The 24128-nt window shown below is 42.5% G+C and overlaps 2 protein-coding genes across 2 annotated transcripts; one reads left to right on the top strand and one right to left on the bottom strand.

The window, feature by feature from the left end:
* Positions 1 to 1892: 1892 nt before the first annotated feature.
* On the bottom strand, positions 1893 to 17758 carry UTP4 (UTP4 small subunit processome component). The gene is made up of 17 exons (XM_063437556.1): positions 17686 to 17758; positions 15274 to 15434; positions 12353 to 12544; positions 12159 to 12243; positions 11977 to 12066; positions 11238 to 11449; positions 10975 to 11146; positions 10797 to 10888; positions 9450 to 9546; positions 9296 to 9360; positions 8580 to 8702; positions 8260 to 8416; positions 3472 to 3578; positions 3283 to 3378; positions 3008 to 3193; positions 2468 to 2578; positions 1893 to 2324 (listed from the first exon to the last, which is right to left on the bottom strand). Exons 2-17 carry the CDS (start codon positions 15430 to 15432, stop codon positions 2208 to 2210), a joined length of 2061 nt encoding a protein of 686 aa, XP_063293626.1. The 5' UTR covers positions 15433 to 15434; positions 17686 to 17758; the 3' UTR covers positions 1893 to 2207.
* A 1-nt stretch (position 17759) lies between these two features.
* On the top strand, positions 17760 to 22774 carry CHTF8 (chromosome transmission fidelity factor 8). The gene is made up of 3 exons (XM_063437557.1): positions 17760 to 17878; positions 20640 to 20757; positions 22496 to 22774. The coding sequence occupies exons 1-3, from the start codon at positions 17856 to 17858 to the stop codon at positions 22703 to 22705; spliced, it is 351 nt and encodes a 116-aa protein (XP_063293627.1). The 5' UTR covers positions 17760 to 17855; the 3' UTR covers positions 22706 to 22774.
* The last annotated feature ends 1354 nt before the right edge of the window (positions 22775 to 24128 follow it).

Genomic DNA, 24128 nt, shown 5'->3' with positions numbered 1-24128 from the left:
AGAGGTTGCAGCCCAGAGGGAATTAATATTGGAGACACAATCAGTTCAATCAGCAGATCCCAGTTGACCAACTTAGGAACACAGACCATCAGCAGTAAACCCCTGTTATAGTTAGACTATAAGGGAATCCCATACCCTATGTCAGGCATAGGGCACCTTCGGCACTCCAGATGTTTTGGACTACACCTCCCATGATGCTTTGCCAGCTTTATGGGGGATATAGTCTACAACATCTGGAGTGCCGAGGTTGCCTATCCCTGCCTTGTCGTCAACCCACTATGATGCCTGTCCAGTTATATATTTATATTTACCACTTAACGCTAGTTATAATCAGAGCTTTGTGAAGAGTAATACTGCAGACTACAGGTTTTATACACTTACGTGTGTTTTATTGATTTATTTATGTTTGTTGCTCCTTATCTATCATTTCTGTCTAATTCTCAAATAATGAAAATGATGTGTATCTTGTGTACAAACATCAATAAAATACGAATTGAAATGTGTGATTTCCATCTGATAATAAATAAAAGCTGGTATATTAGTGTGGCTTGATGTATACACTATACATGTTCTTTAGGCTGCTTGTAGATCATATTCATGAGCCTTTGATAAAAAGTTTCTAAATTACTACAAGCACCATAACCACTTCAGTGCTTGGAGTGTTTATGTGCTGAGTTTTGCTATGAAACAGCTGGGGACAAATGAGCTTTTTTACTGCAGTCCACTTTGAACCAATGCTATAAAATTTGCAATTGTCTTGTTAGTTGTATACAGCTTCTGCTTTATTGAATAAACCCCACTGACTCTCAGTTTCACATTTAAATATAAATATTTTTATGGATGTGTCTTTATATGCGCGGTTATCCAGATTGTATGAATTATGGGACTTTCAGTTGCATGAATAGTGAAGGGATCCCTGTAGCATAGCCCTCCCCTAAACACAACACAAATAACCGTAAGGCGTTCTAAATGTGTAAAATAAATGATGGAATACTGGGCATTGTGTTTCAGGTCCATCATGCCTGGAAAATATGGATTGAAGAACAATCATCCAGGACCTTCCTAGCTGTGATTTCTGGTAAAAAGGGGTTTTATCTAGGAAATTCCAGGAGTGTGCATAGCTTCCTTCCCGAGGATACATCTGCAGAGAATCCCATCCTGTTTACAGCTGGTTAATGAAAAGGTAGCATTACAGTGCGTATTAGCGGGTGTGTGGATGCTGTCCAGTGACCCCAGTAAATTCTGCACTGGATTTTAATGGTATAATAATTAATGCTGGTGGTAACAGGAGATGGCTGAGTGCCACATTAACATGAAGAATAGGTTTTTCTCGGTTTGCGACACTATTGAGTTTTTGCCTTCTTTTAGATCATCCGGAGACACGACTGGAAAGTTAATCCCCATGTTACAAGTTTTACATACATTTTCCTGGAGAAAGGTTGGACATTCTAACCTTATACTATAATACTTTTCATTACTTTTAAAACATCGATCCAACATAACAGAATATCCACTAATCCAATGGGCTCTCCTATGCACAAGCTGATAAAATAAAGTGCTATTTTAGAGCCAATTTAAATTAGTTTAACCCCTTAAGGACACATGACATGTGTGACATGTCATGATTCCCTTTTATTCCAGAAGTTTGGTCCTTAAAGGGTTAAATAATAAGGAGCGTGTTTATTTTCGTATCCATTGCTCCTGACGATCTGCATTTTATAGCAGGCAGGAACTGTCATTCATTTTCTGTTTATTCCAGCCACTGATCTGGGTTTATCTCTCACAGTTACACCCAGAATACTGAAATATGTCAATTCAGCCGCAAACACATAACCTTTAATTTAATTTTTCTCTATAATACAAAGAAAGAGCACAATTTCTTTAAACACCTGTTATTTTAACCACTTTTTATTATTAGAAAAATAATATTAATTAAAGTGATCATTGTGAAATATTTACACTCTGCTGGAATTATACGTTTTTCTGATTACTTGGGAAATTCACCAAATCTCAGGGAAATTCACCAAAGTCAACAGATAAAGCCATGTTGAACTTCCCAAGGCCAGAATGACTTCTATGATAAAATCCAAATATGGTGCATAGTGAATGGGAATCGAAGTCCCCTGTCATCCAGAAATCCAGACTTTCAGTCCAACAAAGGCTTTAAGTAAGGCATGTAAAACAAAATAAGGTGTACACAAGGAAGCTTAAGTTCCAAACTTCTTCTGTCTGATGGGAGGAGGAAGTTGAGCTTGAATATCACTGAAGGGCCTCTCCACCACGACCAGTTCTCCATCGTCGAGCAAATCCATGAAAAGCAGAGGCTGGAAAATGAACAAAAAAAAACATCAAACCACTAATCGTAGGAAGAAATACTAGCAGAGGTAAAATAGAAGGAAGGGGTAAAGATAGAGAGAAAGAGGGGCAGCTTGGGTCATGCATCACATTTCCTTATCCACCACCTCACCTGATATTTCTTTGTGATCTTAAATGCGTGTGCTTGACTCTTCCGCGCTTTAACAGACAGGCCTTTGAGTGTCCTCTGGTTTAGTAGAGCGGTCTTGTCATCTGGAAGTGGCTGTACCGAGAAATATATTGCAACAGTGTCAGTAACTATATGGTTAAGATGAAAGGACAAATCAGTTCAACGGAATGTTCTAGCACAGCGTTACTGGCATCAGAGGGTGACAGAGAGTCTCCGATGTATGGGAAAAAATAGAATTAAATAGTGCCAGTTTGTGGGATTGCAACCCATGATATATGTTAGAATGTTACAATATAACAAAGAAAAATAGAAATGAAAATGTCACACACCAAGACTCCAAACTGTAAACACTCAATAAATGAAAATCTCAATCGCAAAACCAAAGCAAAGTCACAGTCTGAATATTTTTTTTGCAGTTTTACAATGAAGATTTTGATTCAGAGTAATTAACGCTTTAGGTAACAGGATTTCAATATTTATTTTGGGCCTATTGTACAGATTTGTTTGATTATTGACACGTACCAGTGTTTTATCCACGACGCAGAGCATAAACGTGTCATGCATTAGGATGTGTTCAGGCATGGAAGGGTTAAAGGAAACACCAGTGATGGGCGTGTCCCTCTCCAGCCAATCACGGTGCAGTCCATGTCGCAGCAATCGCCGGCTCCAATCTGTGTATTCTTTAAGAGAAATACTGAATTCTAACACCTGGGGACAAGAAATCAATAAAAAGGTAAACATTTAAAATAAATGACTTAAGATCTCCAAGGGGCCTCGCTTGCTCAGGGCGTACTCACCTGCTGGTCTGTGTGAGTGATGACTAGGTTGTTGGTTAGTGGGTGGACGGCCATTGCAGTGGGAGGTGAATTATACCGGGGCACTGAGCATTCATGCTGGAAGCAACACAGAAAATATAATCCTGTAAATACAATGTGTGTCTTGCACGTTATGAAATCTAACAAACATTTATACTGCGTTCCTCTCACCTTCAGCTTCTTAATGTTATAGACATCAATCTGCGCATTGATTGTGGCCACTGCCAGGAAAGCACCGTCTTCACTCACAGCCAAGAGGTGGACAGGATCGGGAGTACCTGGAGGAGAAGAAGCTTTCAATCTACAATCTGCATGTCTACGTAATCAATCCAAATCAATACTTATTAACATCAACCCCCAAAGCTTGAGTTTAAAGAGTTGGGTACAGCTTACCAGCAGCCTGCACTAGAAAAGTAACCAAAAATGGGTATTTATCATAAGTTGGAGTTACAAATCACAGAACATTTTGCTGTTTGAATAACAGCAAAAACATATATGAGGAAGGCTTAACTTGATGGACGCAAGTCTCTTTTCAGCTATGTAACTATGTGACATAAACCCCACCTAACCTCCACTTCTGGGACATAAACCCCACCTAACCTCCACTTCTGGGACATAAACCCCCACCTAACCTCCACTTCTGGGACATAAACCCCCACTTCTGGGACATAAACCCCACCTAACCTTCACTTCTGGGGCATAAACCCCACCTAACCTCCACTTCTGGGACATAAACCCCACCTAACCGCCACTTCTGGGACATAAACCCCACCTAACCTCCACTTCTGGGACATAAACCCCACCTAACCTTCACTTATGGGACATAAACCCCACCTAACCTCCACTTCTGGGGCATAAACCCCACCTAACCTCCACTTCTGGGACATAAACCCCACCTAACCGCCACTTCTGGGACATAAACCCCACCTAACCTCCACTTCTGGGACATAAACCCCACCTAACCTCCACTTCTGGGGCATAAACCCCACCTAACCACTTCTGGGACATAAACCCCACCTAACCTTCACTTCTGGGGCATAAACCCCACCTAACCTCCACTTCTGGGACATAAACCCCACCTAACCGCCACTTCTGGGACATAAACCCCACCTAACCTTCACTTATGGGACATAAACCCCACCTAACCTCCACTTCTGGGGCATAAACCCCACCTAACCTCCACTTCTGGGACATAAACCCCACCTAACCGCCACTTCTGGGACATAAACCCCACCTAACCTCCACTTCTGGGACATAAACCCCACCTAACCTTCACTTATGGGACATAAACCCCACCTAACCTCCACTTCTGGGGCATAAACCCCACCTAACCTCCACTTCTGGGACATAAACCCCACCTAACCGCCACTTCTGGGACATAAACCCCACCTAACCTCCACTTCTGGGACATAAACCCCACCTAACCTTCACTTATGGGACATAAACCCCACCTAACCTCCACTTCTGGGGCATAAACCCCACCTAACCTCCACTTCTGGGACATAAACCCCACCTAACCTTCACTTATGGGACATAAACCCCACCTAACCTCCACTTCTGGGACATAAACCCCACCTAACCTCCACTTCTGGGACATAAACCCCACCTAACCTCCACTTCTGGGACATAAACCCCACCTAACCTTCACTTATGGGACATAAACCCCACCTAACCTTCACTTCTGGGGCATAAACCCCACCTAACCTCCACTTCTGGGGCATAAACCCCACCTAACCTCCACTTCTGGGACATAAACCCCACCTAACCTTCACTTATGGGACATAAACCCCACCTAACCTCCACTTCTGGGACATAAACCCCACCTAACCTCCACTTCTGGGACATAAACCCCACCTAACCTTCACTTATGGGACATAAACCCCACCTAACCTCCACTTATGGGACATAAACCCCACCTAACCTCCACTTATGGGACATAAACCCCACCTAACCGCCACTTCTGGGACATACAGGGAGTGCAGAATTATTAGGCAAGTTGTATTTTTGAGGATTAATTTTATTATTGAACAGCAACCATGTTCTCAATGAACCCAAAAAACTCATTAATATCAAAGCTGAATATTTTTGGAAGTAGTTTTTAGTTTGTTTTTAGTTATAGCTATTTTAGGGGGATATCTGTGTGTGCAGGTGACTATTACTGTGCATAATTATTAGGCAACTTAACAAAAAACAAATATATACCCATTTCAATTATTTATTTTTACCAGTGAAACCAATATAACATCTCAACATTCACAAATATACATTTCTGACATTCAAAAACATAACAAAAACAAATCAGTGACCAATATAGCCACCTTTCTTTGCAAGGACACTCAAAAGCCTGCCATCCATGGATTCTGTCAGTGTTTTGATCTGTTCACCATCAACATTGCGTGCAGCAGCAACCACAGCCTCCCAGACACTGTTCAGAGAGGTGTACTGTTTTCCCTCCTTGTAAATCTCACATTTGATAATGGACCACAGGTTCTCAATGGGGTTCAGATCAGGTGAACAAGGAGGCCATGTCATTAGATTTTCTTCTTTTATACCCTTTTTTGCCAGCCACGCTGTGGAGTACTTGGACGCGTGTGATGGAGCATTGTCCTGCATGAAAATCATGTTTTTCTTGAAGGATGCAGACTTCTTCCTGTACCACTGCTTGAAGAAGGTGTCTTCCAGAAACTGGGAGTTGAGCTTGACTCCATCCTCAACCCGAAAAGGCCCCACAAGCTCATCTTTGATGATACCAGCCCAAACCAGTACTCCACCTCCACCTTGCTGGCGCCTGAGTCGTACTTGAGCTCTCTGCCCTTTACCAATCCATCCATCTGGCCCATCAAGACTCACTCTCATTTCATCAGTCCATAAAACCTTAGAAAAATAAGTCTTGAGATATTTCTTGGCCCAGTCTTGACGTTTCAGCTTGTGTGTCTTGTTCAGTGGTGGTCGTCTTTCAGCCTTTCTTACCTTGGCCATGTCTCTGAGTATTGCACACCTTGTGCTTTCGGGCACTCCAGTGATGTTGCAGCTCTGAAATATGGCCAAACTGGTGGCAAGTGGCATCTTGGCAGCTGCACGCTTGACTTTTCTCAGTTCATGGGCAGTTATTTTGCGCCTTGGTTTCTCCACACGCTTCTTGCGACCCTGTTGACTATTTTGAATGAAACGCTTGATTGTTCGATGATCACGCTTCAGAAGCTTTGCAATTTTAAGAGTGCTGCATCCCTCTGCAAGATATCTCACTATTTTTAACTTTTCTGAGCCTGTCAAGTCCTTCTTTTGACCCATTTTGCCAAAGGAAAGGAGGTTGCCTAATAATTATGCACACCTGAAATAGGGTGTTGATGTCATTAGACCACACCCCTTCTCATTACAGAGATGCACATCACCTAATATGCATAATTGGTAGTAGGCTTTCGAGCCTATACAGCTTGGAGTAAGACAACATGCATAAAGAGGATGATGTGGTCAAAATACTAATTTGCCTAATAATTCTGCACGCAGTGTATACCCACCTAACCTCCACTTCTGGGGCATAAACCCCACCTAACCTCCACTTATGGGACATAAACCCCACCTAACCGCCACTTCTGGGACATATACCCACCTAACCTCCACTTCTGGGGCATAAACCCCACCTAACCTCCACTTCTGGGGCATAAACCCCACCTAACCTCCACTTCTGGGGCATAAACCCCACCTAACCTCCACTTCTGGGACATAAACCCCACCTAACCTTCACTTATGGGGCATAAACCCCACCTAACCTCCACTTCTGGGACATAAACCCCACCTAACCTCCACTCCAATCATTCTTACTGTGAACCCCAGGAACCTGTACCACCATTCTTGCAGCCAGTTGGCCACAATATCTGCAGGTGAGGTTTTTGTTTCCTTTTGTAACTTTAGATTTTCAACATTCATGGTTCCACTTGATTGACTTTAGTTGTTTTTTAACTTGGATAACTATGTAATATCAGCACATACGGAGATGGAATTGTTCAAGAAGGCACAAAGAGAATGTCACTTCCAATGGGAGCAGGGGATGCACCTCTGGAACACACTACTTATAAACATCAAAACAATTGAGGACTAACCCAGTCTTTCAGAGGAAACTGAAGTTGTGGCTCTTTAACATTGTGCCATAATCAGTATTAAACTCTAGTTTCAGATTTCTTCTTTACTTCCTTCTATTTGCCGCCAACCCCCCCACCTCGGTTTCCTTTCGCACAAGAGATGAGCTTACTTTGTTTAAATGACCAAACCACACAAATCTACGTTCACCAACTTCCATGTTAAAGGGACACTATAGTCACCTGAACAACTATAGCTTAATGAAGCAGTTTTGGTGTATAGAACATGTCCCTGCAGCCTCACTGCTCAATCCTCTGCCATTTAGGAGTTAAATCCCTTTGTTTATGAACCCTAGTCACACCTCCCTGCATGTGACTTGCACAGCCTTCCATAAACACTTCCTGTAAAGAGAGCCCTATTTAGGCTTTCTTTATTGCAAGTTCTGTTTAATTAAGATCTTCTTATCCCCTGCTATGTTAATAGCTTGCTAGACCCTGCAAGAGCCTCCTGTATGCGATTAAAGTTCGATTTAGAGATTGAGATACAATTATTTAAGGTAAATTACATCTGTTTGAAAGTGAAACCAGTTTTTTTTTCATGCAGGCTCTGCCAATCATAGCCAGGGTAGGTGTGGCTAGGGCTGCATAAACAGAAACAAAGTGATTTAACTCCTAAATGGCAGTGAATTGAGCAGTGAAATTGCAGGGGAATGATCTATACACGAAAACTGCGTTATTTAGCTGAATTAATTTAGGTGACTATAGTGTTCCTTTAACTATTAAGTCTTCACTTTTGTACTAAGTAACTGTCTCCCACTTCAATCTGCAATGACCGCTCAAAATGAATGAAAACATGGACAATTCTACTCAGCATCCTAGGTACCTGATGGAGGCTCCAGAGTGTGACTGTGCTGGCAGCTGCCCTCTGTAAGCTTGAGGACATGCACTCGTCCCTCCTCCGACCCCACGTAGAGTTGAGTAGAATCTGGAGAGAACAGAAGTTGCAGAACTGCAGATGTGACTCGAGGGACCTTGGGAACCTGTGAAATGGTTAGATAGTAAGAGATAGTGAATCACAAATCCTTACACAAACCCTGGATAATTAGCATTCTAGACAGACAGTACACAGCAGCTGGTAAAGGATCAATGGAAGAGTAATGTAATTGAGAACCAAGGCCAGCAATTATCCATGGATTTACGTACCCGACTAATACTCAGATTATCCTTTTCATAACACAGCCGGTGCAGGTAGAGTCGGGAAGTGGTGGCATAAGAAATCCACGAGCCGCAGTTTGAGACAGAGCTGCAGCGGATACTTTCAGTGCCCTGAACAGAAAAAGAACGTTAGATGCGCCCCAGCCAGTGGATACACAGCGCCCACATACATAGGGGGAGGGGGCTATGGGCATGCACTACCAGCCAGGTGTAGCAATTTCACCCATTGAATACAGGACAACGGTCATCACATTTTCAAATATCTTTTTATAAAAGTTTATTTAATGAAAATTATGTTACTGATGTTTGTTTTTTTAAAGAAAATTTCACTTTTTTTATATCTGTTTGAGCAGCCATGTTATCTACTGATATCTGATCAACTCCCGTTCAATCTAACTTGCTGCTGCTGCGATTCCTCTGTGTGAAACTGCAGAAGCTGGCTGTATTAAAGGAACACTATAGCGTTAAGAATACTAATATATGAAATGGTGAGAACTTTTTAAAAATGTTCAACAAGCAGCCCCTTGTAGCTACAATCCTTTCCAGATTTGTGCTCCCTCTTCTTCCAAACACTGGTGCCTTTTGACACGTGACACACAGTGACAATACCGCTTTCTGCAGCCCTAAGGGGAACATTTATACACTGCGTCCTCTTCTCCTGTATAATAACTCCAGGAAGGACAGTTAGACAGGGGTCTTCTCACCTTCCGTTTCAGCTGCAGGAGAAGCTCATGTTTTTGCATCATGTTAAGAATATGGCCATCATTCCCTGTGAGTAAGCACAACAGGAGGTTAGATCATGATTAGAACCAGACTAGGAAACGCATCCCTAAACAAATGCACTCAATGAGCACCTACCTGACTCCTCACTTTTCCCCAGTCTCCACAGCTCCAAGCGCTCGGGGAACTGGAATAGAAGCAAGCGGGCTCCTCGGGCGCAGGATATTAAATGACGCTAAAAATAGATAATGAAAATATATTGAAATGTTTAATTTTTCTGATATTTTCACAACTTAATATTATTATTATGTTATTATTTATATACAGCCAACAAATTCTGCAGCACTTTACATTGGGTGGACGAACAGACATGTAGTTGTAACCAGACAAGTTGGACACACAGGAACAGAGGGGCTGAGGGCCCTGCTCAGTGAGTTTACATGCTAGAGGGAGTGGGGTATAGTGACACGGTAACAGAGGGATTGAGGGCCTGCTCAGTGAGTTTACATGTTAGAGGGAGTGGGGTATAGTGACACAGTAACAGAGGGATTGAGGGCCTGCTCAGTGAGTTTACATGTTAGAGGGAGTGGGGTATAGTGACACAGTAACAGAGGGATTGAGGGCCCTGCTCAGTGAGTTTACATGTTAGAGGGAGTGGGGTATAGTGACACGGTAACAGAGGGATTGAGGCCCTGCTCAGTGAGTTTACATGTTAGAGGGAGTGGGGTATAGTGACACAGTAACAGAGGGATTGAGGCCCTGCTCAGTGAGTTTACATGTTAGAGGGAGTGGGGTATAGTGACACAGGAACAGAGGGATTGAGGCCCTGCTCAGTGAGTTTACATGTTAGAGGGAGTGGGGTATAGTGATACAGTAACAGAGGGATTGAGGGCCTGCTCAGTGAGTTTACATGTTAGAGGGAGTGGGGTATAGTGACACAGTAACAGAGGGATTTAGGGCCCTGCTCAGTGAGTTTACATGTTAGAGGGAGTGGGGTATAGTGACACAGTAACAGAGGGATTGAGGCCCTGCTCAGTGAGTTTACATGTTAGAGGGAGTGGGGTATAGTGACACAAAAGGTAAGGATAGTATTAGACTAATGACAGTTGGAAGAGAGGAATATCCAAAAACATTTTCAAAAATGGCAATTAGAGACAAGCCAATGCATATTACACCTTTCTGATACAGTGTCCAACTGAACACTAGGAACAGGCCAATGCATCAGACACCAAGGCCCTGTTATGGTGAAACAAGGACACAGCATGGCATTTCACATCATTCTCAAAATAATTTTTAGATTGATCAACTGTGAGGCCAATGCATTTCGCTTTCCTCAGATACTCATTCTTGTTAAATAAACGAATATGTTCGCAAATTTCACTCTTCTGATTCTCAGAGTGCTAAAATAATTGAGGAAACTGATTTAACCAATTATTATTATTTTCTTTCTTGTCAAATTAGAAAAAGATATATAGTGTGACTCACATGTGGAAAGGTGATCTTTCGTAAAGCAGCCTCATAAGACTTGGTTTGTATCCTCTCCATCAAGGGGCGGGAAACCAGCTGTCCATCTACACCTTGAACACAGTAGAAGGTTTTAGCACAGAAATAAAAGAAGCGTGGGAAATAAAAGCATGTAGGTAGGTAGGTGATCGCCACATACCTCCAGATATTAGTGCTGTGCTGCTGTGTGCCACTGCTCTGACATCGTGCGTATGATGCCGAAACGGTTTGGTAGAAAACCACTTCTTCTCCTTCTCTCCAACTTTCTTTTCAAGCAGCTGAAATTGGAAAGTTATGCCCTCAGCCGTGCCCACCACCAGGCTGTCCTCGTTCTGCGGGAATTTAGTATGGAGACCAATTATTCACTACAAGTTCTAAGTTTTTGGGGGGGATAATACTCAAGATTTGGAGTAACAGCATCACCTGTGATACAGCGAGGCAGAGGACGTCACAGTTAGCTACCGTGTGTGTCTCAATCAGCGTCCCGGTCACTGAATCCCACATATGTAACTTGCCAGAAGAATCCACACTAATGATGTCACCACTTGAAAGCATGGCGATGCCCCAAACCAGGCACTCCGGCCGTCGACCAGCTTGTGGCCGTCTGTCCAGTCTGAGCATGTGCACCAGATGGCCTGATAATGACACAGAGAGACAACATTCATAACGAACCAACAAACCTTACTGGCACAGCAAGGAGTTCTGGGAGTAGGAGTTCAATTATCAGCTTTCTGATGTAGCAAACTAATATTTGGACTACAGCTCCCAGAAACTCCATAACAGGACCAACAGTACTTCTGGAGTTATAAAGGTAAATACTTCACGTTGGGAAATAAAAGGAGGAACAGCATGGGCCTACAGAGCAAAAAAACTAAATAAAGATACTCCTATCCAACCCCTTGCACCAAATATGGAGACACTGTGAGTACCCCATCAACCACACCAGGACCTCTACATTAATCACTATGGATGCATTATTATGTGTGTTTCTCCTTATAGCTGTGTGTTTGGGGCATTACTTTCTGATTATAACTCAAACAAACAGGAAAGGTTTATAATAGCAGCCATTTTTATTTTGCTCCATAAAACTCACACAGGTGAAGTGGAAGTACAGTAACCAGTCTAGACTGCTCCCCACGTTACAACCATCACCCAAACATACCTGATTGAACATTAAATACGTGAATCTTGTTAACTGAGCCAGTCACTATGTGAGTACCCAAGGGGTGCCAAGCCAGACAGAGAATTCGACCTGCAGAAAGGAGAGATGTGCCAACATTAAAGCTGGTATACCAACCAAAAAGCCTGTAACTGGCGAGAGCACACTGCCCGAAGTTCCTTTACCTTTCTGACGATCCAAGTTTCTTTCAAATGTGACTCGCTCAGGTGTAACGCTGAACAATTTGACAGAGCCGTCCTCACAGCAGACCTGGAGAAAGTCAAGGAGAGGACTGTCAAGCAGGTCCAGAGTCTTTATGGCAGACTATTCAAATAACTTGTAGAGAGTACCATGTAGAATTCAAAGTCCTTTTACTTACTGCAAGGTGCGAGCCGCTGGCATTAGCACGGATACTCCAGATGGGGCCTCCAAAGGCATCGAGGGTATATTTGACGCACAGCTTTGCCAGGTCATATTCTACAATCTCACCGTTTAGACCAGCTGTAAAGAGTCGGTTGTCAGCCGCCCAACAGATCGCTTCTGTGGATCTCTTCTCATCTCCAGGGATCACCTGCACAGAACACACACACACACTTACGGGTCTATATGCAGACTTGTAAACGCTTACATTCCAGAGGAGTCCTGCCAAGGAGATCCATTTCCTACAAAGACTTATTACAGAATTCTCTTTTAGTCTTGGTGATACCATGGAATCCTCCTTCATAAAGTAACGAGGAGACCTATATACTGTACAAATCTACACAGGAATGGGCACCTTATTACACAGAGCTTTCACAGTTTACATTTATGGCAAAGGCAAAAAATGGCAGAAGATTTTCAGTGATGTTGATACAGATTGAGAATAGGCATGACATTTTTACTTGCCAATGACTAGTGTATATTTTAAGCCCACAATATATATTTCTTTTTTTTATTTTATCTTTTCAATTCTTTATTTTATTGTGCGAAAAAGATCACAAATTGGCTTGCACTGCTACAACAGCATGTGTGAGCACATAACTGGCATACATTTGAGAACAAGCACATAGCAGGTGAGGAACATTGCACTTTTTTTTTAAATATAAACATAGCTAGGCAGCTGAGCACACATGGACATCAAATTAAGCGGTGGCATTGGTTACCTGAGGTGTTTTAGTGCTTTGGGCAGGACACTACTATAGTTTAAGTAGAAGACAAAACAGGTCTAGTTTTGGATGTCAATTAAAAATCTCCTATAGTGAGACAATGGGTTCTAGGCTTCATCTGCTCCTTGTTGTTTTAGTTGGGGTATTCTATTGGGGCCCTATGTGACTCATCCCAGTAGTTTACTTTCCCCGTAGGGTATTTGGTGGTTCCTTAGTGTGGACCAGGAGCTTTGAGTGGAGACACAATGTTAAGGAGTCACCTGTCTGTAGGTAACTTTGTTCCCTACCGAGCTCTGAAGTATAGGTTTGCAGAGTGGTTCTTTTGGGGGGGTTTGGTAGGGGGGGGGAGGTGTGTGTGGGCCAGTTGAGAGATACTAGGTCTGAGGATCATGAGCAGACTAGTACTCGGGTACAGTCAAGGTGGTGGGATAACTAGTTGGTGATAACACAGAGGCTGTTACTGTTAAAACAATGCTAAACAGTGACGGTAATGCACTTAGTAAACACCAAATAGTAAAATAAAACAATAAAACATTGATGCTGAGGAACGAGAGAAAGACATCAGACAAACCTGGCAAGCAACAATCAGTCCAGCACAGCGGTTAGGTATCTATGCGGACAGACCATCTCTGGCTCGGTCGTCTTGTTGGCGTTCAGGTCGGCACGAGTTCAGGGTCGTTCTCGGAGTAAAGTCCGCAATGTTTGCAGGGTTTACGTGGAGCAGAGTCCGGCTTGCCCCGTTCTGGGGGGTTGTAAGACTGAGTGAATGCAGGTGTGATTCTAGTTCTTGTAAGCTCCGTGCCTTGTAGGTATTCCCTTCATATGTGAAGAGTAGTGCTCGTGGAGTGCCCCATCGGTATGGTATGTTCTTGGTGCGGAGGTTTTGAAGCTGCGGCTGTAGTGATTTTCTCCAGGATAGGGTACTTTTTGTCACGTCTGGAAAGACTAGGAGCGTGGCTCCTTCAAAGGTTAGGGGGGGTTTCCCTTTAATTGCAGCTGAGAAGGTGTTCTTGTCCTGGAGGTTTTGGAAGCGGAGGTGTGCAGGCTTAGGGAGCCGGAACATCCCGCCTTGCTTTATGGCTTTGGCCTGTTTGGGCATCATCATAGCTTCAAACAGGCGTCTGATGAAGTGGGGTAAGTCCTTGAGGCCTACGGTCTCCGGTATTCCTCTGACTTTTAAATTGTATCTTCGTCTTTGGTCTTCAAGTGAGTTTACACGGTTTACCGTGGCTAGTTGCCTGTTTTAGAGGTCTGCCAATGATTGCTCCACCATCGTGATTCGGGTGTCATGGACACTGGAGGTGGCCTCAAGTTGTGTGGCTTTGGTCATTACGCTTTCTATGGCGGTTTTGTAGTAGGCCCTGTCTGCGGCCAGGTCTTCTCGCAGGTCCGCAAACATGGCTTTAAGCAGGTCTGCCGTCACCGGTTCCCCGGTTTGCAGGGGCTTGACTGCCCTTTTCTGCGGTGGGTCATAGGAGGCTCCCTCCTCGAGATCTATGGAGGCCTCATCGGAGGAGCACGATAACTCATCCCTGAGCGCCATCTTGGCCCATGCGGCCTCCTGCGAGTTCCTTAGCAGTTCCCCTATATCTTTGCTGATCGGGCACTTGTCGGCTCGGGGCTTTTTAGTTTTTCTGCCAATTGTCTGCCTTTGCGTTGCGTGCGTGGTAAGGGGTCAGTTTTGGCTTAAAATGCCTATTTTAACACTGTTTCAGCAAAGTAGGGCTCAGAGCTCAGAGAGTTGCGTCCGCTCCGGTCCTCAGTTGGCTCCGCCCCCCACAATATATATTTCTTGTATGAACCTCAGCTACATTCTACCCATGTTTCCGAGATAACAGATGTCAGTTTTTTTTTTTTTATTTAAATATGTGATTTTGTTTTGTTTCAAAGAATTGTTAGTTTAAGATAGTTCAACGTTTTAACCCAAGCAGATGTGAAATCCGTGATCTCTATTACTCACCACTACTAGGAAATTGCACGGCTTAACTTGTGGTTTAGATTTTAGTGTAATTTATGGTTAAAAAAAACCCAACAACAACTATTCTTCAACTCAAGCAACTGCTTCTAATACTGAATAAGAAATTATACTAAAATGGAAAATCAACAGTTATTGAGAAATGCTCAGAAATGTGAGCGTTACCTAGAATGATCATACCTTTTCCTGGTAATAATTTGCAGAGAAATTATACACCTCCACGGAGCCATCGCTGCGGGCTAGGGCAAGTCGATCTGTCTGCTGAGCGTACGCCATACAGCGCACGCTGGACGGGATGTAATCAAAGAACTTAGCACGATGAACCTTGAATTCCCCCATTTCTACAACCAGACGCATTAACAGAAGATGGAATAAAAAGAAAGAAAAAGATCATTTAAAAGATTGCAATACAGTGTATTAATATATATTATTACTGACCCCCCCCGTAATACAGTGTATTATTATAAGATATTATAGATTATTACTGACCCCCCTGTAATACAGTGTATTATTATAAGATATTATAGATTATTACTGACCCCCCCATGTAATACAGTGTATTATTATAAGATATTATAGATTATTACTGACCCCCTGTAATACAATGTATTATTATAAGATATTATAGATTATTACTGACCCCCTGTAATACAGTGTATTATTATAAGATATTATAGATTATTACTGACCCCCTGTAATGCAGTGTATTATTATAAGATATTATAGATTATTACTGACCCCCCTGTAATGCAGTGTATTATTATAAGATATTATAGATTATTACTGACCCCCCCCCTGTAATACAGTGTATTATTATAAGATATTATAGATTATTACTGACCCCCCCTGTAATACAGTGTATTATTATAAGATATTATAGATTATTACTGACCCCCTGTAATACAGTGTATTATTATAAGATATTATAGATTATTACAGACCCCCCTGTAATACAGTGTATTATTATAAGATATTATAGATTATTACTGACCCCCCCTGTAATACAGTGTATTAGTATAAGATATTATAGATTATTACTGCCCCCCCCTGTAATACAGTGTATTATTATAAGATATTATAGATTATTACTGACCCCCCCTGTAATACAGTGTATTATTATAAGATATTATAGATTATTACTGACCCCCTGTAATGCAGTGTATTATTATAAGATATTATAGATTATTACTGACCCCCCCTGTAATACAGTGTATTAGTATAAGATATTATAGATTATTACTGACCCCCCCGTAATACAGTGTATTATTATAAGATATTATAGATTATTACTGACCCCCCCTGTAATACAGTGTATTCATTATAAGATATTATAGATTATTACTGACCCCTTGTAATACAGTGTATTATTATAAGATATTATAGATTATTACTGACCCCCCCTGTAATACAGTGTATTCATTATAAGATATTATAGATTATTACTGACCCCCCTGTAATACAGTGTATTATTATAAGATATTATAGATTATTACTGACCCCCCCTGTAATACAGTGTATTATTATAAGATATTATAGATTATTACTGACCCCCCTGTAATGCAGTGTATTATTATAAGATATTATAGATTATTACTGACCCCCCCCTGTAATACAGTGTATTATTATAAGATATTATAGATTATTACTGACCCCCCCTGTAATACAGTGTATTATTATGGATTATTACTGACCCCCCCGTAATGCAGTGTATTATTATAAGATATTATAGATTATTACTGACCCCCCCGTAATACAGTGTATTATTATAAGATATTGTAGATTATTACTGACCCCCCTGTAATGCAGTGTATTATTATAAGATATTATAGATTATTACTGACCCCCCTGTAATGCAGTGTATTATTATAAGATATTATAGATTATTACTGACCCCCTGTAATGCAGTGTATTATTATAAGATATTATAGATTATTACTGACCCCCCCTGTAATACAGTGTATTATTATAAGATATTATAGATTATTACTGACCCCCATGTAATTCAGTGTATTATTATAAGATATTATAGATTATTACTGACCCCCTGTAATACAGTGTATTATTATAAGATATTATATATTATTACTGACCCCCCTGTAATACAGTGTATTATTATAAGATATTATAGATTATTACTGACCCCCCTGTAATACAGTGTATTATTATAAGATATTATAGATTATTACTGACCCCCCTGTAATACAGTGTATTATTATAAGATATTATAGATCATTACTGACCCCCCTGTAATACAGTGTATTATTATAAGATATTATAGATTATTACTGACCCCTCTGTAATACAGTGTATTATTATAAGATATTATAGATTATTACTGACCCCCCCTGTAATACAGTGTATTATTATAAGATATTATAGATTATTACTGACCCCCTGTAATACAGTGTATTAGTATAAGATATTATAGATTATTACTGCCCCCCCTGTAATACAGTGTATTATTATAAGATATTATAGATTATTACTGACCCCCCCTGTAATACAGTGTATTATTATAAGATATTATAGATTATTACTGACCCCCCCTGTAATACAGTGTATTATTATAAGATATTATAGATTATTACTGACCCCCTGGTCTCCTCTCACGTTGCTCTCTATATTCACGTGGAGCCCCAGGACCCGGAAGCGGAAGTGCACGGTGACCCCCCTGGCCCCGCCCCCAGCACGGTGAAGGCGCCGGATTTAGATAGTGACAGTGTTAGTACATAGCGCGATAGCGAGAATTTATCGACCGGAACATGGCGCAAATCCGGGTATTCAGGTAACAGCGACAAAACCGGTTATTACACCCTGTTATTACGCCCTGTTATTACACCCTGCGTTATTACACCCTGCGTTATTACACACTGTTATTACACCCTGTTATTACACCCTGTTATTACACCGCGTTATTACACCGCGTTATTACACCGCGTTATTACACCCTGCGTTATTACACCCTGCGTTATTACACCCTGCGTTATTACACCCTGCGTTATTACACCCTGCGTTATTACACCCTGCGTTATTACACACTGTTATTACACACTGTTATTACACACTGCGTTATTACACCCTGCGTTATTACACCCTGCGTTATTACACCCTGCGTTATTACACCCTGCGTTATTACACACTGCGTTATTACACACTGCGTTATTGCACCCTGCGTTATTGCACACTGCGTTATTGCACACTGCGTTCTTGCACCCTGCGTTATTACAGTTATTACACACTGTTTTCATAGACTGCGTTATTATACACTGTATACACTGTTATAGTGTTATTATATACTGTGTACAGTGTTACTATATACTGTTTATTATAAATGCTTATTATACACTGTTATTATATACTGTATTTAATACTATACTATTATACACCGCTCATTATATACTGTTATTATACACAGTTATTATGTACTGTTGTTATACACAGCTTGTAACTGGTTATTATACACAGTGCTATTATATTATACATAACTGGTTATTATACACAGTATTATCATACATAATGTTGTTATATTATACATAATGTTATTACACACAGCGCGCCGGGTTATTACGCACAGTGTTGTACTACGCATAGCGCGCCGGGTTATTATGTACAGCGCGCCGGGTTATTACGCACAGTGTTGTACTACGCATAGCGCGCCGGGTTATTACGCACAGTGTTGTATACGCACAGCGTGCCGGGTTATTACGCACAGTGTTGTATTACGCACAGCGTGCCGGGTTACTATGCACAGCCTGTAAGGTTATTATGCACAGTGTTGTATTACGCACAGCGTCCCGGGTTATTACGCACAGCTTGCCAGGTTATTACACACAGTGTGCTGGGTTATTACACACAGTGTTGTATTAGGTACAGTGTGCTGTGTTATTATGCACAGGGTCCTGGGTTATTACGCACAGTGTTGTATTGCATACAGCGGGCCGGGTAATTAAGCACGATGTTTATTACGCACAGCATGCTGGGTTATTATGCACAGTGTTGTATTCTGCGCAGTGTGCAGACTTTATGTTTGGATATTCTACACTAGGTGTACCTTCCAAATGTGGGGTTATTACACTGTGTGTGCCTGTCGGATGTGCGGTTATTATACACTGTGCTTACTCGTCAGATGCACAGTTATTATACACCATGTGTACCTGCTTCATGCAAGGTTATTATACACTGTGCATGCTTGTCGGGAGCAAGGTCATTATACACGGCGAGTGCCAGCCGGATGCAGTTATTATACACTGTGCGTGCCGGCCGGGTGCAGAGTTATTATACACGGTGCGTGCCGGCTGGGTGCAGAGTTATTATACACTGTGCATGCTTGTCGGGAGCAAGGTCATTCTACACGGTGAGTGCCAGCCGGATGCAGTTATTATACACGGTGCGTGCCGGCCGGGTGCAAGGTTATTATACACGGTGCGTGCCGGCCGGGTGCAGAGTTATTATACACGGTGCGTGCCGGCCGGGTGCAGTTATTATACACTGTGCATGCTTGTCGGGAGCAAGGTCATTATACACGGTGAGTGCCAGCCGGGTGCAGAGTTATTATACACGGTGCGTGCCGGCCGGGTGCAGAGTTATTATACACGGTGCGTGCCGGCCGGGTGCAGAGTTATTATACACGGTGCGTGCCGGCCGGGTGCAGAGTTATTATACACGGTGCGTGCCGGCCGGGTGCAGAGTTATTATACACGGTGCGTGCCGGCCGGGTGCAGAGTTATTATACACGGTGCGTGCCGGCCGGGTGCAGAGTTATTATACACGGTGCGTGCCGGCCGGGTGCAGAGTTATTATACACGGTGCGTGCCGGCCGGGTGCAGAGTTATTATACACGGTGCGTGCCGGCCGGGTGCAGAGTTATTATACACGGTGCGTGCCGGCCGGGTGCAGAGTTATTATACACGGTGCGTGCCGGCCGGGTGCAGAGTTATTATACACGGTGCGTGCCGGCCGGGTGCAGAGTTATTATACACGGTGCGTGCCGGCCGGGTGCAGAGTTATTATACACGGTGCGTGCCGGCCGGGTGCAGAGTTATTATACACGGTGCGTGCCGGCCGGGTGCAGAGTTATTATACACGGTGCGTGCCGGCCGGGTGCAGAGTTATTATACACGGTGCGTGCCGGCCGGGTGCAGAGTTATTATACACGGTGCGTGCCGGCCGGGTGCAGAGTTATTATACACGGTGCGTGCCGGCCGGGTGCAGAGTTATTATACACGGTGCGTGCCGGCCGGGTGCAGAGTTATTATACACGGTGCGTGCCGGCCGGGTGCAGAGTTATTATACACGGTGCGTGCCGGCCGGGTGCAGAGTTATTATACACGGTGCGTGCCGGCCGGGTGCAGAGTTATTAAACACGGTGCGTGCCGGCCGGGTGCAGAGTTATTAAACACGGTGCGTGCCGGCCGGGTGCAGAGTTATTAAACACGGTGCGTGCCGGCCGGGTGCAGAGTTATTATACACGGTGCGTGCCGGCCGGGTGCAGAGTTATTATATACGGTTAGTGTTGTGAACACTCCTGATGTCTCCTTGTTTTACAGGGGTGCTGAGGGCCAGCCAGACGAGTGGCTGCTGATGGAATTACAGGGGGAAATCGAAGCTCGAAATCAAGATGGACTGGCCGGGAAACTGATGGGAGATCTGCACTACACTAAGGAGGTACGTAATGGGTTATACTGCGTGGAAACATGTACATCTGTTAGTGCTGCACCCAGTCTAATAACTCCAGCTTACAATTACTGTGTGTGCTTCATTTATCGCAGCGATACGGCTCCGTGCTATTACTCTTATTGTAAGTCTACTGGAACTGCTGCCAAATCGTGCTGATCAATACTGACCGTTACTCAGTCAGTAACCTCACCTCCTATAATGAATGAAATTTCCACATGTTGTAATATATATTAATGAAATATGTGACTTTGCAGAGTTGTAATAGACCTTCCAGCATTGCAGCGGCTAGAAGGTTTTAAGACGTGGTTAGTAGCGTAAAACTTGAAATGTTAAATTCTGTATACAGTAACATCAAAAGGTTACATTTACACAATCTTTATCAGTTTATTTTTTCTCGTTACTGCAATTTGCTTCTGCCAGTCCGTACATTATAACTTTCTCTTTCTTTTTTCATCCCCTGGGTAGGGCATTCCCTAGATCTAACCTATTGCTCCATATAAACTGCGTAATTAGCTAAGCACTTCAGCCCAAATACTGCAGTTTCTTTGCTCTGTCTAGTCTACGCTGAGGGTACAATTCGGCTAGCGTACTAATTGAATGCCCACACTGTTAGCTTGAGGTGAATACTGTGATAGGATGTAACTAACCTGTAAATTCTGTGACTTACTGGCTGCAGATCCAAAATGCCTTATTGCCTCTTGTGCTGCCTTTGGTATCCAATAACTGCTACTCGTCCTCAAATATCTGGCTGAGCTTAATAGGGAATATGATCTGAAAACATCTGCCGTGCCAAGCATTGCCACCTCTGGTTTCGCCTGGTCTTCCAGTAAAGCAAGCAGCATAGATCACAATCCCTAAACGAGAGGACACAAGGGGCATAGAATATTCTTGGCTCTTTAACCAGAGCTCAAAATGTCTACTAGCCATTGACCAGAGAAAATGTAACCCTGGCAAATATAAATACCCACCTGGGGAGTGGGCTGTGGACCCCTAGGCTTGCAGTGGCTAGTAACTTTTAAGGGCTGGATAGTAGTGTAGGACTTGAAAAGCTGAGCCTTGATTTAAGCTCTAGTTAACAAAGTGTTAATAGGACCCCCACTGTTTTCTGTCCTTGTGATTAGACTCTTGATTGAGACAAATTATCTCAAAGTTTGATATCTCTGTATACATTTCTATGTTGCTTGTCAAACCTCATTGTGTGTAATGTAGTCCTATCTGATTCTTAATGCCAGCTTTGGCCCCCCCGTGTAATTCTAGTTTGAAGTGCCTGTCTTTTATGTGACCCGTCTTGCTGTGCACAGAGATATTTTAAGTTTAACGTGAAGCATTTGCAGGAGAATAAGAGGATGGGGTACGTTAAAGCCTTTTAGTGTCTCATAAAATGAATACCAGTTTACTTTACAGCAGTCCTGGGGGCTTTGTCTGTTTTGTTAATATATATTCAAAGGGCATTCATGATGATGATTCAAACTTGTACATGATTTATTTTTTTTCTAAAAAAATAAAAATAAAATAAAAACCTCTAACATTATACTCATCTGTTGCTGTTAAACTAAGCTGTACCACTAGATGTCGCTCACAGCCAGATGTTGATCATTAGTAGCTAATAGCTATTGTAGAACATCTTCTGAAATTCTAGCAGGAAGAGATCTAATGCTTTACTGCCAATGCAGAGAATGTGTTCTTCACTGCTTTGATGTCCCTGTTGCCCCTATTCTGCCATCAGGGTGTTCCTGTGCTGATTATCGGACATCACATCCTGTACGGGAAGGTATCTCGTTTGGAGAAGCCGTTTGCAGTGTTGGTGAAGAGTTGTAGTGTCCCAATGGAGGAACATAGAGACACAGAGTACCACGTGACAGCACTGATAAAGAAGAAAGTCATCTTTAAAACACGTCCCAAACCCATCATCACCAATGTCCCCAAGAAGGTGTGAGAAGCCGGATGGTGGCCCTGTATGGAGCATATCTACTCCAGGAGGAAACCCTCAGAATGTGGACATAGAAACAGCTCATCTCTTCAGGTTTTCAACCCAGTTCTCTATTGTTATAAAGAAGAGAATGATGGGAAATGTCCCAGAAGATGTCTTCTGCAGGCGCTAAACAGATGTGTCAATATAATGTGTATAAATATATTTATATTTTTTTGATGAGTTGCTTGTTTTACTTGTTTAAACAATAAATCACTGTAAATAGTCATGACTGAGTTGGCCATGGTGTTGCTGTTGGAAAAACACAGAGAACCTTATTTTTCTTCAAACACTGAAGCTTACAGAGTGATGGCAGATGGAAAAAAAAAAAATCTTGTATATCATTGTTGGCTTTTACTGCTCCCACTGAAAGGCTCTTCCATGTATCTACTACCCTTTCTGTATCACTGTTACAGCTTCCACTGAAAAGCTATTCCAGGTATCTACTACTCTTTCTATATCACTGTTACTGCTTCCACTGAAAAGCTATTCCAGGTATCTACTACTCTTTCTATATCACTGTTACTGCTCTCACTGGAAGGCTCTTCCATGTATCTACTACCCTTTCTGTATCACTGTTACTGCTCCCACTGAAAGGCTCTTCCATGTATCTACTACCCTTTCTGTATCACTGTTACTGCTCCCACTGAAAAGCTATTCCAGGTATCTACTACTCTTTCTATATCACTGTTACTGCTCTCACTGGAAGGCTATTCCAGGTATCCACTACCCTTTCTATATCGCTGTTACTGCCCCCACTGGAAGGCTATTCCATGTATCTACTACCCTTTCTGTATCACTGTTACTGCTTCCACTGAAAAGCTATTCCAGGTATCCACTACCCTTTCTGTATCACTGTTACTGCTCCCACTGGAAGGTTATTCCAGGTATCTACTACCCTTTCTATATCACTGTTACCGCTCCCACTGGAAGGCTATTCCAGGTATCTACTACCCTTTCTATATCACTGTTACAGCTTCCACTGGAAGGCTATTCCAGGTATCTACTACCCTTTCTATATCACTGTTACTGCTCCTACTGGAAGGCTATTCCAGGTATCTACTACCCTTACTATATCACTGTTACTGCTCCCACTGGAAGGCTATTCCAGGTATCTACTACCCTTTCTATATCACTGTTACTGCTCCCACTGGGAGGCTATTCCAGGTATCTACTGCCCTTTCTAGTTCATTGTTACTGCTCCCACTGGAAGGCTGTTCTAGGTATCTACTACCCTTTCTATATCACTGTTACTGCTCCCACTGGAAGGCTGTTCTAGGTATCTAGTACTCTTTAATATGTTCCAACATTAATCCTTAAGCTACTACCCTTGAAGTTCAAATCATTCTGCATTCTCTTAGCACCTCTTTCCTTTTCATACTAACCATAA

This window comes from Pelobates fuscus, chromosome 12, assembly GCF_036172605.1.
Source record: "Pelobates fuscus isolate aPelFus1 chromosome 12, aPelFus1.pri, whole genome shotgun sequence".
Classification (NCBI taxonomy): Eukaryota; Metazoa; Chordata; class Amphibia; order Anura; family Pelobatidae; genus Pelobates; species Pelobates fuscus.
This window is presented reverse-complemented; position numbering and strand designations above follow the sequence as displayed.